The sequence below is a fragment of the Aythya marila genome, assembly GCF_965140915.1.
Source record: "Aythya marila genome assembly, chromosome: 27".
NCBI classification, from domain to species: domain Eukaryota; kingdom Metazoa; phylum Chordata; class Aves; order Anseriformes; family Anatidae; genus Aythya; species Aythya marila.
The window spans coordinates 4,565,959-4,576,835 of record NC_139068.1 but is presented as its reverse complement, the minus strand read 5'-3'; the positions used below and the strand labels follow the sequence as shown (position 1 = coordinate 4,576,835).

Here is a 10,877-nt window from a genome sequence, read left to right as displayed (position 1 = left end):
GATCCCCTCGAGCATCGCTGCCCCTGGCTCCTCTCCTCGCCCCGCTGCGCTCCGCCAGCTTATTCATCTCGTTAATCAAAGCAGGGCAGGGGAAAACGTGCTCTGGAGGGGCTCGGGGGGGGGCTGTGGGGTTGGCTCCGCTCCCCCCGACCCCCTCCTAGACACCCCCCCAGCCCCACGGCCTCACGTCTGGCCCTGGTGATGAATGGCGAAGAAAATGGGGCAGATTGGGGGCTGCCACCGTAAATCACGGCACGGTGCTGCAGGGGGGGCAGAGCCGCTGCCCTGACCTGGGGGGGGGGGGACACAAAACCCGATGGCAGAGCATCTCTGGCAGCACTGGGAGCACTGGGAGCACTGGGAGAGAGCGCTGGCAGAGCAGCCCGTGGGAAAGGCTCGCACCTGCCTGCAAGATGCCTGGCCCCAGCCCGCGCTCCTGGCCCTCGATTCGCTCACGTTTAATAATAATAATAATAATAATAAAAAAACCCTTCCCAGGCCACAATATCCCAGTTGGCAAATATTTACCGCCGGGTAATTCCTGGCCCTCCCTCCTCCCAGCCCTCTCCAGAACCTCTCCATGCCTGCAGCACCGCTGCCCCTACATCTCATTTTTGGGGCCACCCAGGCTCCTGCCACCACCGCGGCCACCCCGGTGCCACCGCGGCCACCCCGAGCCCTGCACCCCGGCACTTGAGCACCCGCTTGACATAAGTGGGATTTTTTTTCCCCCTTTTCCAGCAAACAGCGAGGCGGCGGCGGGGATTTTTGTGCTTCCCAAAGCAAACAGAGCCGGCAAGGTGCGGCCGCCCGGCGGGCGAGGGGCTGCGCTCGGGGAGGGAAGGGGGGGGGCGGCACGGAAGGGGTTAAGCGGGTTATAAATTACCCACGAATGTGGAAATGTTGCAGAGAGGAATAGAAAGAAAACTCTGACTGCTGGATTCTTTGCATTTCTAGCCTCTTTATTTTTCCCACAGGTCACTTTAAAAGGATGCAGGCAGTCAGACAGCTCCGCTGCGCCTTTCCTCGGGCTTTTTCTCTGCTTTTTTTTTTTTTTTTTTTTCGTTGTTTGTTTTTTACACCCTGGCCCTCGAGCCAGATGCTATCTCTGTCCAAGGACTTTATGGAGCGAGCTCTGGCTGGGAAATCAAGTAATTGGATTAATTCGGGGTAGAAGTGCCGGGCCCGGCCCCGGTGCCACGCGACGCGGCGCTGGCAAGAGGGTGGCAGGGGGAAGGTGCCAGCGCCTCGGCCCCAGGGTGCCAGCTGGGGTGGGAAGGGAGCAGGATCCGTCCCCCGGGGTGCTCAGCCCTGTTTTGGGGACACCGCCGGGCTCCTGGCTCTGTCCCTCCGCATCCCGCCGGGCAGAGCGAGGAGCTCTGGGTCCCACGGCCGCATCCTGCCCCGCGCCCCGAGGGTGCCAAAATAAGGCAGAGAGGCCCTGGGAAGGGAGCTCCAGTGCTGCGAGGGGGGTAAAAAGAGCAAGGGGAGGGGGGTCCTGACCGCTCCAGGCCCCTTGGGACCACCTTGGGCTGGGGGGGGGGGGGAGCAGGCGGCCGTGCCAAATCCTGCCCTCCCCGGCCGATGGCAGCGCGTGCGGCGGCTCGTGGGCAGGACGCGGCGGCCGCGGACTCAGCGCTTTAAAGGTCACTGTCAAAGGGCAGCGCTCACCACATCTGTTTTCCGACGGCCGCACTGACTCAGAAGGCGGCCGAGCTCCTCTGTCATCTCCGGCTGCTCCCCGCCGACGGCCGGATCCTGCCCCCAGCCCAGCACCGGGTGCCACCGCCCCGAAGCTGCCCGGATTTGGGGTCCGTGCCCTCCTGCCCTGTCCCCATCCCACGCCCTGTTAAGCCATCGGGTCCGAGCTGGGGGTTGGGGAGGGTGAATGACACCAGAAGGGACACGGGGACACGAGTCCCAAGGGTGCCACCAGCGGGGACCCCTCCTGACACCACTGTCCCCCCCCCGATACCCACGGGGACCCCACGAGGCCACGCTCGGGTCAAGACCCCCACGGCGGCTGGGGCTGCCGCTGCCAGACTGCAAAGTTTCCCATGCTGGGTGTCTCCCTGCGGCTGACATTTTTGGGAAATTTCAACAAAAACAGTTCAGAAGCTTCCAAAAAAACAGGACGATGGGAAAAGGCATTGTTTGGGCTCTCTTCTTTTTATTATTATTATTTTTTTTAATTCTGTGCAGTCCCTTCGGAGGGTGCCCACCACCTCTGCACCCATTCCCTTGAAGCAGCGTCCCTGTCCCCACGTGGTGTCACCCCTGTCTCCATGCGGTGTCACCCCGTGGGCTCCAGGCTCCCGTCCCCATCCCAACCTCAGGGCTCGGGGCCACGGGGTCCCTCCTGCGTCCCCTCCTCCTGAGGGGGACAGGGGGGTGAGGATATGACCCAGATACCCCCCCCAGCATGGGGGTGCTCTCTGGGCACCCAGCCTGTACATGGGGACATGGGGACAGTGGCCTTGCTGTCACCAGGACCTGCTGGCCGAGGGCTCTCGGTGCCATCGAGTCCTGGACGGGGTGGGGGGACAGGAGCCGGCACCCACGAGTGGGGGGTGTCACCCGTGGCACTGCCACCCGCACCCACCATTAACTCCTTGCTGCCTCCTGGTGCCAAACGGAGCCCAGCCCCGACGGCAGCTTGGGGGCATTTTCCCCATTTTTTTTTATTATTTCGGGGGAAAAAAAAAACAACACCGTCACCTTCGATGGGAAAAAAAAAAAAAACAAAAAAAAAAAAACAAAAAAACCAAAACCACAGCATTTTGGGGAAAACCACACGGATTTCCACCCCAAAAACGCAGAGCCCATCCGCGAGACCCCATCTCCAGTTGGGGGAGGGGGTGAGGAGGGGGCTCCCCCCCCCACTCCCCTTTCCCCAAACCCCCCCCTCCCCATCGAGGGGCGGCCCCGCGGGGGCGGCGGGGGCCGGGTGCGCAGCGCCGAGCGCGGCCGGGAGCGGCCCCGGGGGCCCGGGAGTGGCCGGGAAGGCAGCGCATGAGTCACCCGGGGGAAGGGGCCGGCTCTCCCTCACCTCCCCGGGGAAGACAACGGGGCACCGGGCTCAGCATCCCCTCGCCGAGATCCCCCGGGGGGGGCGCCCGGGACGCACCGGAGACGGAGATGCTTTGGGTAGGGGCGGGAGGGAGGAAGAAAACCGCGAGCAAACGGCCGGTACCGGAGCACAAGCCCGGACCCCCTCCCCCGAGGGGGGGGTTTTCTACCCCCCCGGGGGCGGTCCCGGGCCGGGCTGGGCGGGGCGAGGGCGGCATTTAGGGTTTTGGCAGAGCGGGGGCTGCTCAGACTTGCTCGGGACTTCCCCGGACGTGCCGGGTGCGCTCCCGCAGCCCCGGGCACCGACGGGCACCGGGACCGGGACCGGCCATGCCGCCGCTTCTGCCGCTGTTGTTGCCGCTTTGCCTGCGCCTCCTCCACGCCGAACCCCTCGCCTGTGAGTCCCGGGGGTGGGGGTCCCCTAAAAATATAATGGGGGGGGCGAGCACCGGGGTTTGGGGAAGCCGGGGTGGGAGCCGGGGAGCCGGGGCCCGTCGGGGATTTGGGGATGGGGAGAGGGATTTCCCCCCCCGGTGGGGGCTGGTGGTGGTGGTGGGAGCCCTGCTTCTTCCTCACCCCCCCCCCCCCCCCCGTCCCGGTTTCTCATTCATTGCGGTGCGGGGGGTGCCGGTGCCCCCCCGAGATGTGGAGCCCTGGGGGTGTTTTGGGGCTGTGGGGCCCCTTGGATAGGGGGCAATGGGGATCCCCTTTCCTGTCCCCCCCTCCCCACCCGCCGGCCGTGGTGGTTAATGAGCCCCCCCCCCCCGGCAAGCAGCAGGGAGCCCCTTCCCCGGAGGGCGCTCGCTCCCCCCTCCCTCTCCCCCACGGAGAACAATAGAGAAACCCTTTTGTGTTCCCCCATCCCAAGAGCAGCAGGGACCCCCCCTTCCTGCCCTGGGGGCTGTAAACTGCCCCACTCCCCGTGGAGAAAAGCCCCCCCTTGCCCCGGGAGGGGTCTCTGCCTCTTCCCCCCCCCCCCCTCCTGGAGAACAATGCGGCTCCGCTTCCCCACCCAGGACAATGGCAACCCCCCCCCCCCCCTCCTCCATCCCGAGAACAATAGCGAACCCCTTCCTCACACGGCCAGCAACGACCCCCCCCTCATCCCCGGAGCGATGACCCCCCCCAAAAAACCACCGAGAGCCTCCTGCGGAGAACAATAGGGACCCCTTTTTCCCCCCCTATGGAGAACAATGAGCCCCCTCCCGTCCCGGAGAACAATGAATCCCCCCTTAACCCCCATCCGGAACAATAGGGAGCACCCACCCCTGCGGAGAACAACGAATCCCCTAAAATAAAAGGGAAAGGGGGGGGGGGGGAATCTGGGAGAGGAATGGGGGGGCCAGGCGTGGAGGTGCCACCTGTGTGCTGAGCTCTGGGTGCTCTCAGCCCGGTGCCATCGGGGTCCCGGTGGGTGCAGGAGGGGTCCCCACGGGGCCGTGGACACGAAGGGAGCCTCGTCCCGTCCCGCAGCCGCCCGATTGCTTCTCCTCCGGCCCGGCCGAAGCCAGCCCAGGAAGTTTGGCTTCCTCCCGGTGATGGGAATCTCTCGAGGCCACGTTTGCCCCGTGGGTCCCGGCCAGGAGAAGCGGCTGCTCGGTGGCTCCCACCCCACGGGCGATGAGTTTTTCCCCCCCCCGCCCCGACCCGTGCAAGTCATTAACGGGGAAGTATCAAAGAGCAATAATTGGGGTTGGGATCGCAGAGGCAGCTGGGGCAAGGAAGCGAAACGAGGCTGCTGGGGGGAGGAAAGGGCTTGAAGGGGGAAAGAAAATCCCCTCGGAGGCCGTTGGGAGAGGCTCCCCGTGGAGGTGGGTTTCGGGTGGAGCGGTGCCCGCTGTGGGGCCGTTCCCGGGGGGTTAACCTCGCCGGGGGCATTTCAGCGGCTCCAGCAGTGCTGGGAGCTCTTTGGGTCCGTGTAATTCCCGAATTTTGCTTGCACCCACAGAGGGGGTGCCCCCAGTGGCTTCCCACCTCCCGACCCTCACTTTTCCCCTGGTTGGGTCCGGAGCATCCGACCTGCGCGAGCGCTCGCCCCGCGGCACCCTCGGAGGAGCCGGGTGCAAGCGGAGCCAAATCTCCTTTTAGAGAGCGAATGTTTCCCCTCGGTTCAGCTCGGTCGCGCTCGCTGGAATGCCTGGGCTTTTTTTTCATCCCTCCTCGAGCTGAGGGATGGGCACGAGAAATGCCAGCGGGCAGGAGGAGAAGGGGAAAGGGGAGCGCAGAGGAGGGACGAAGCTTGCCGTAGCCGTGTCTGCCTGCAGACCCCGCTGCTGGAGCCTCGGAGCAGCTTGAAATCTATTTTTCTGCAGAATTCAGGGCTGCCCAAATTTCCTTTTGTTCTTCGGGGCAATTACGATTTTTCTTGAAATCTCCGTGGGTCTTAATAAATCTTTTTTAACTGTGGGATCTTGAGCACTTATCGGAGGGTTTTCCTTTCCTTTCCCAGCCCCTTAAAACGCCGATAGAAAAATAAAATGAAATCCGGCCCTTCGGAAGAAAAGCGTAAACGTTCCCGACACCTTGGAAATGTGGTTTTACTTTATAGCATTACTTAGCACCTGATCAGCATTTTTTTTTAAAGTAGGAAAGCAATAAAACCCCGCGCAGGTATTCCCGCTGCCGCGGCTCGCACATTCCTCCCGCCGCCTGCGTCTCCCCGGCCCTTTCCTCTGCGATCTGAAAACTTCACACTTTTCCCTTTTAAAACACATGGTCGTCGCCGGAGAGGGGAAAAAAAAAAAGCTTTAAAAAAAAAAAAAAAAAGGGAATTGGCCCCTGCACACGCTGCTGCTCGGAGGTGCTGTGGAGAGGCCGGGTGGCGCGCAGCGCTCGGGCGCATTTCTGGTGCCGTTTGGGTGAAGATTTGCAGGAATTGGGGCTGGAAGCGGTGGAGCTGCGGTGCTCCAGCAGCGCCGTCTCGAGCGTTCGCCTGCGGGCTCGTCTCGTGGAGGAGCCGGTGCCGGGTGGGAAGGGCTGCTCGCAGAGCCCTGACGCTTTTCGGGGGGCCCCGTTGGAGGACGGAGCCGGATGCCACGGGGACGGGCTGGCGCGGGGCAGGGTGGGCGCATGGGGAGGGCGCAAAGCGGGTGCAAAGCACCCAGAGCCTGCGGGGTCCCGCTGTTTTCGCCCCCATCCCAAGCCCCGTCCGTCCCCTCCGCAGCGCCGGGAGCTGCTAATTAGGAGCTCCCCGGGGAAACGAGGGTCGCGGAGCGTTAATCGCGGCGGAGCGAGCGGCCGCGGCCAACCTGCTGGCGGCTGCTGAAAGACGAGAGGGGCCCCGAGGTCGGAGGGACGAGGAGGTCGAGGCACTTTCCGGGAGGTAATTGGTGATATTAATTAGCCTGGCACGCGCGGGCTCCGACAGCCCCACGTGTGCTGCTGCCGGCCGGGTGGGGAGCATCGCCCCCGCTGCTTTGTTTTTCCCCCCTCCTCCATGCACTCGCCTTCGCATGTAACCTCCTGCTCTGTGCAAATAAACCCGTCCCTGCGTGGCTTCGCTCCTCTCCAGGAAAAAAACAGAACTGGGGGGCTCCCCCCGAAAAAAAAACAAAAAACAAAAAAAAAATACAGCAGGATGAGGGTTCTCATCCTTCCCCCCCCAAAGCCCAGACCACCCTCGCGGGGAGCCCGGGGCCCCCGCGCGCAGGGACCCCGCGGCGAGGTGCGAGTGATGGCTTTTGGCAGCGCCGGCGGCACATGGTTCGGATTAGGCGGGTGGTCAGCGCCGGGGCGCGCGCACCGGCCCTCGGCCCCGCGGAGGGGAGCTGGCAGCCGGCAGGCTCCGAAACGAGCCTTAAAAAAAAAAAAAAATAACGCTGGAGAAAACCCCCAAACTTTCCGTCTTTGCTGTCGAAATCGTTAAAAAATTTAAAAAGCCACGAGCCAGCCCTGGAAAAACATATCATTTCCCCAAAAAAACCTGTATGGAGCAATGAACGCAGCGCCCCAAACGGGGCTGGTGCTCCCCGAGCTCGCAGGGCGCGCACCCGAACCGAGCACCTCCCATGCTGCCGAGGGCTGTGCTATATATTTTATTATTTTTTTCCCCTCCAGCCACTTCATTTTTATTTTTTTTTTTTAATTTTTTTGGCTGCAGACCCTGCAGTGATTTCCCCCCAAGACCCCACCTTGCTGATCGGCTCCTCGCTGACCGCCACCTGCACGGTCAGCGCCGACTTCCACCTGCGCGCCGAGGACCTGTACTGGACCCTGAACGGCCGGCGCCTGCCCGCCGCCTCCTACGCCGCCCTCGGCCCCACCACGCTCAGCGTGGCCCTCGCCCGCCTCAACGGCTCCAAGCAGCAGTCGGGGGACAACCTGGTGTGCCACAGCCGCGACGGCGGCATCCTGGCCGGATCCTGCCTTTATGTCGGACGTACGTTGGCGCGGCTGCGGGGTGCGCGGCACCCAGGGGCGCTTTGCCGCGGGGCAGGGCGGGGAGCAGCTCGGCTCCCCTGGAAACGTTTCAGCGGGATGAATTTGATAAAAAAAAAAATATTTCTTGCTACGGCACGCCAGAGCCGGTGTTTGCCGCCGCCCGTGTGCCCCTCTCTGCGTTTTCACCTCCCTGCGCTCTCGGGGCTTTGCCGCTCGCTCCCGGACCCGCTGCGGCTCGGCGGAGCTCGCAGCAGAAAGGCTGCTCTGGCAACCCTCGGTGAAATTACAGTTGTCCGAATCAATAATCATAAGATTTTATCTCGGGCTATTTTAAGGATGATTTTACGTCCTAAGAATACAGAGGCTTAACTGGGAACAGAGCTTCTATTTTTTTTTTTTTTTCCTTTGGTTGCTGTTCCCGAAAGAAAACAGCTCCGGAGCCTGGCGCAGGCAGCTGCAGCCCCTCGAGCAGGGGCTGGACCGGCTCGCTGCTTCGCTCACCGGCGGCTTTGGGGGCTGGCAGCGGCCGTCCCGGTGGCACCGTCCTCGTGGGCACGCGTTGCGGGGGCTGGCTTGGCGCTGCTGGGACCCGAGCGCCGGTGCTTGTGCCGCTCACGGAGCTGCTTCATCCCCCTCCGTCCTTTTTGTCCTCTTCCAGTGCCCCCAGAAAAACCAGTCAACATCTCCTGCTGGTCCAAGAACATGAAGGACCTCACCTGCAAGTGGGCCCCGGGCACCGAAGGGGAAACCTTCCTGCACACTAACTACACGCTCAAGTACAAGCTCAGGTACCCGTGCCTCCGGGTTGATTCCTCTTATTCCAGACGTGACTCTGGGATTTGGGGGTTTACGCAGAGGGGAGCTCCATGGCTCCCACCTGGTGGTGCTGGGTGGGATTGGGTTGGGTTGGGGGGGGGGGTCCCCGTTTTACCCACCCCAGGCACTGTCCTTGGGTGCTGGCAGGGTGCCACGCTCCCTATGTGCTGGGGAGGAGGCGAAGGTGAAATCCCCTCCCTGGGATTATTTGGGGTTTGAGTGGGAGGGGGGATATGGGGCAGGGACCCCCCCCACACTTCACATGGTGCTGGGACGGGGAGGGGGGACCCACGAGCGTTGGGGCCGGTAACCCAACACCTCGGTGGCCGGTGTTAAATGGCAAATAAACGAGGCACAGCCCCGGCTCCGCGCTGCCAATTCCTCCGGGCAGGCAGGTGTGAGGGGAGGGGGGTGGAGAAAAAAACCACACCGGGGGCCCCCACCGGCATCACCGCCCCCGTGCCCGGTACCGGGGACTCACGGCCCGCCCGCAGGTGGTACGGCCGCGACAACACGTGCCAGGAGTACCACACGGCCGGGCCCTACTCCTGCCACATCCCCAAGGACCTGGCACTCTTCACGCCCTACGAGATCTGGGTGGAGGCGTCCAACAGGCTGGGGGTGGCCGTGTCCGACGTCGTCATGCTGGACATCCTCGACGTGGGTGAGCGCCGGCACCGGGGGGGGGCTCCGGGGAGGGCGATGGGCGAGCGGAATCGCCCCTAATGGAATTAGGATTTTTCCCCCAAACGGGCACCTATGGGTGTCTCCTTCACCCCTCGGCCGTGCCGCTGTCCCCGCAGTGACCACGGACCCGCCGGCCGACGTGCACGTCAGCCGGGTGGGCGACCTGGAGGACCAGCTGAGCGTGCGCTGGAGCTCGCCGCCCGCCCTCAAGGATTTCCTCTTCCAAGCCAAGTACCAGATCCAGTACCGCGTGGAGGACAGCTCGGAGTGGAAGGTGGGATGGGGACCGGGTGGCGTCCCCGGGGTGGCGTCCACCCTTCTCCAGGGGTCGGGGCCGAGCCTCTCGCTTGCTGTGTCCCCCCCCCAAAGGTCGTGGACGACGTGGGCAACCAGACCTCGTGCCGCCTGGCCGGCCTCCGCCCCGGCACCGTCTACTTCGTCCAGGTGCGCTGCAACCCCTTCGGCATCTACGGCTCCAAGAAGGCCGGCATCTGGAGCGACTGGAGCAACCCCACGGCCGCCTCCACCCCGCGCAGCGGTGAGCTCCCCGAGCCCCCTCCCCTGCTCTCCCCCTCCCCATCCCCGCATGCGCCCTTGGCCGTGCGCATTGGCCGCTGCGTGCCCAGCACCTGGATTTCTTGCGAAGGAGCCAACTCGGAGCTCTGATTTCCCAGCAGGGAGCCAGAAAGCCGCTCGTTTCCCTACCTCAAGTCCCCTCTATTCATGGGGGCGTCCCCCTCTTTTCCCCCCCCCTCCATGGCGGTGGCCCTGACCCCCGTCCCCTCGGTGTCCCCGCAGAGCGGGCGGCGGGGGGCTGCGACCCCAAGGGCGGCGAGCAGAACACGACGCTGCGGCGGGAGCTGAAGCAGTTTTTCGGGTGGGTGAAGAAGCACGCCTACGGCTGCTCCAACCTCAGCATCAAGCTCTACGACCAGTGGCGCGTGTGGCTGCAGAAATCGCACAAAACACGCAACCAGGTAGGTAAGGAGCCTTTCGCACTTCTTTTCTCCCTCCCTCCCTCCGGCACGGGGAGGGGAATCGGAGGGATGTGGGGGAGGAAAAGGGGGGGGGGGGGTCCCGCACCCCGCAGCCTCTCCCTCTCCCCGGGGGTGGCCTCGAAGCCGGGCTCTGCTCTCTCCGCAGGTTCTACCCGGCGATAAGTTGTAGCCCCCGCGGGGCCGAGCGCCGGCAGCAGGGCACGGGGCGCCCGGCGCCCGCCCGGGGTCACCCACGCCCGCCCCGTCCCCGCCGCCGAGCTGCGCCGGGGGGGGGCAAGAAGGCAGCCGGGACGAGGAGCAGCAGCAGCAGCCCCGCACCCCGCTGCAAGGGGGGGCCGCAGGGGGCGATCCGGGGGGTGCGGGCTGGGGCTGGCCCCCCGCGGAGCCCCCCGCGTCCTCCCGCGCCCCACGGCACCGAGGGGACCCCCCCCAGCACGGGGGGGCTCGGGGCTTTTGTTCCGTAAGCGCCAGCCGGAGCAGCAGGGGGGATGAAAGGGGGGATCCCCACCCCCCCCGGTGGGTGCAGTCCCCCCCCCTCCCAGGGCTGTAGTTTTTGGGGGTTATTCCCCGGGGCGGGGAGGGGCTGCGGGTGCCCACGGGGCCGCGTGCGAGCGCACGGGGGGGGGTCCGTCCTGTCCCCGGAGCGCCCCGCGGGCTGGTTTTGAGGCTGCTGGGGTTTGCTCAGTGCCTGCTCTAATTTTTGATTCAAGCCAGCCTTATTTTGGTTACATTTCAGACAATTAGGAACAGATTTAAGCTTAATGCCAATAAACCTCTCAAACCCCACGGGGGCCTGCGTCAGTGGGGCAGCAGCAGCGCGGGGGGGGGGGACGGGGACGCAGCGGGCAGCCGAGGGGCCGCGGTGCCAACGTCCCCATGTCCCAGGGGGGCCGAGCTGAGGGGTGGTGACGTTCAGGGCCATTTTAG

General features: G+C 64.4%; 1 protein-coding gene across 2 annotated transcripts; it reads left to right on the top strand.

The window, feature by feature from the left end:
* Positions 1-3,354: 3,354 nt before the first annotated feature.
* Positions 3,355-10,729, top strand: CRLF1 (cytokine receptor like factor 1). 2 transcript variants are annotated; one of them, XM_082779852.1, is made up of 8 exons: positions 3,355-3,466; positions 7,169-7,447; positions 8,108-8,237; positions 8,760-8,929; positions 9,069-9,226; positions 9,322-9,490; positions 9,751-9,929; positions 10,096-10,729. In XM_082779852.1, exons 1-8 carry the CDS (start codon positions 3,400-3,402, stop codon positions 10,117-10,119), a joined length of 1,176 nt encoding a protein of 391 aa, XP_082635978.1. In that variant the 5' UTR covers positions 3,355-3,399; the 3' UTR covers positions 10,120-10,729. The 2 variants fall into 2 exon arrangements, with proteins under 2 accessions (XP_082635978.1, XP_082635979.1); XM_082779853.1 differs by having other exon boundaries at positions 9,751-9,933.
* Positions 10,730-10,877: the final 148 nt, after the last annotated feature.

What these genes read in the sequence shown, in the direction of transcription:
- CRLF1 (XM_082779852.1), top strand. Translation starts at nt 3,400, where the DNA reads ATGCCGCCGCTTCTGCCGCTGTTGTTGCCGCTTTGCCTGCGCCTCCTC. An exon ending in ATCCTGCCTTTATGTCGGAC is followed by an intron (nt 7,448 to 8,107) that starts GTACGTTGGCGC and finishes GTCCTCTTCCAG; the next exon opens with TGCCCCCAGAAAAACCAGTC. An exon ending in GCTGGACATCCTCGACGTGG is followed by an intron (nt 8,930 to 9,068) that starts GTGAGCGCCGGC and finishes CTGTCCCCGCAG; the next exon opens with TGACCACGGACCCGCCGGCC.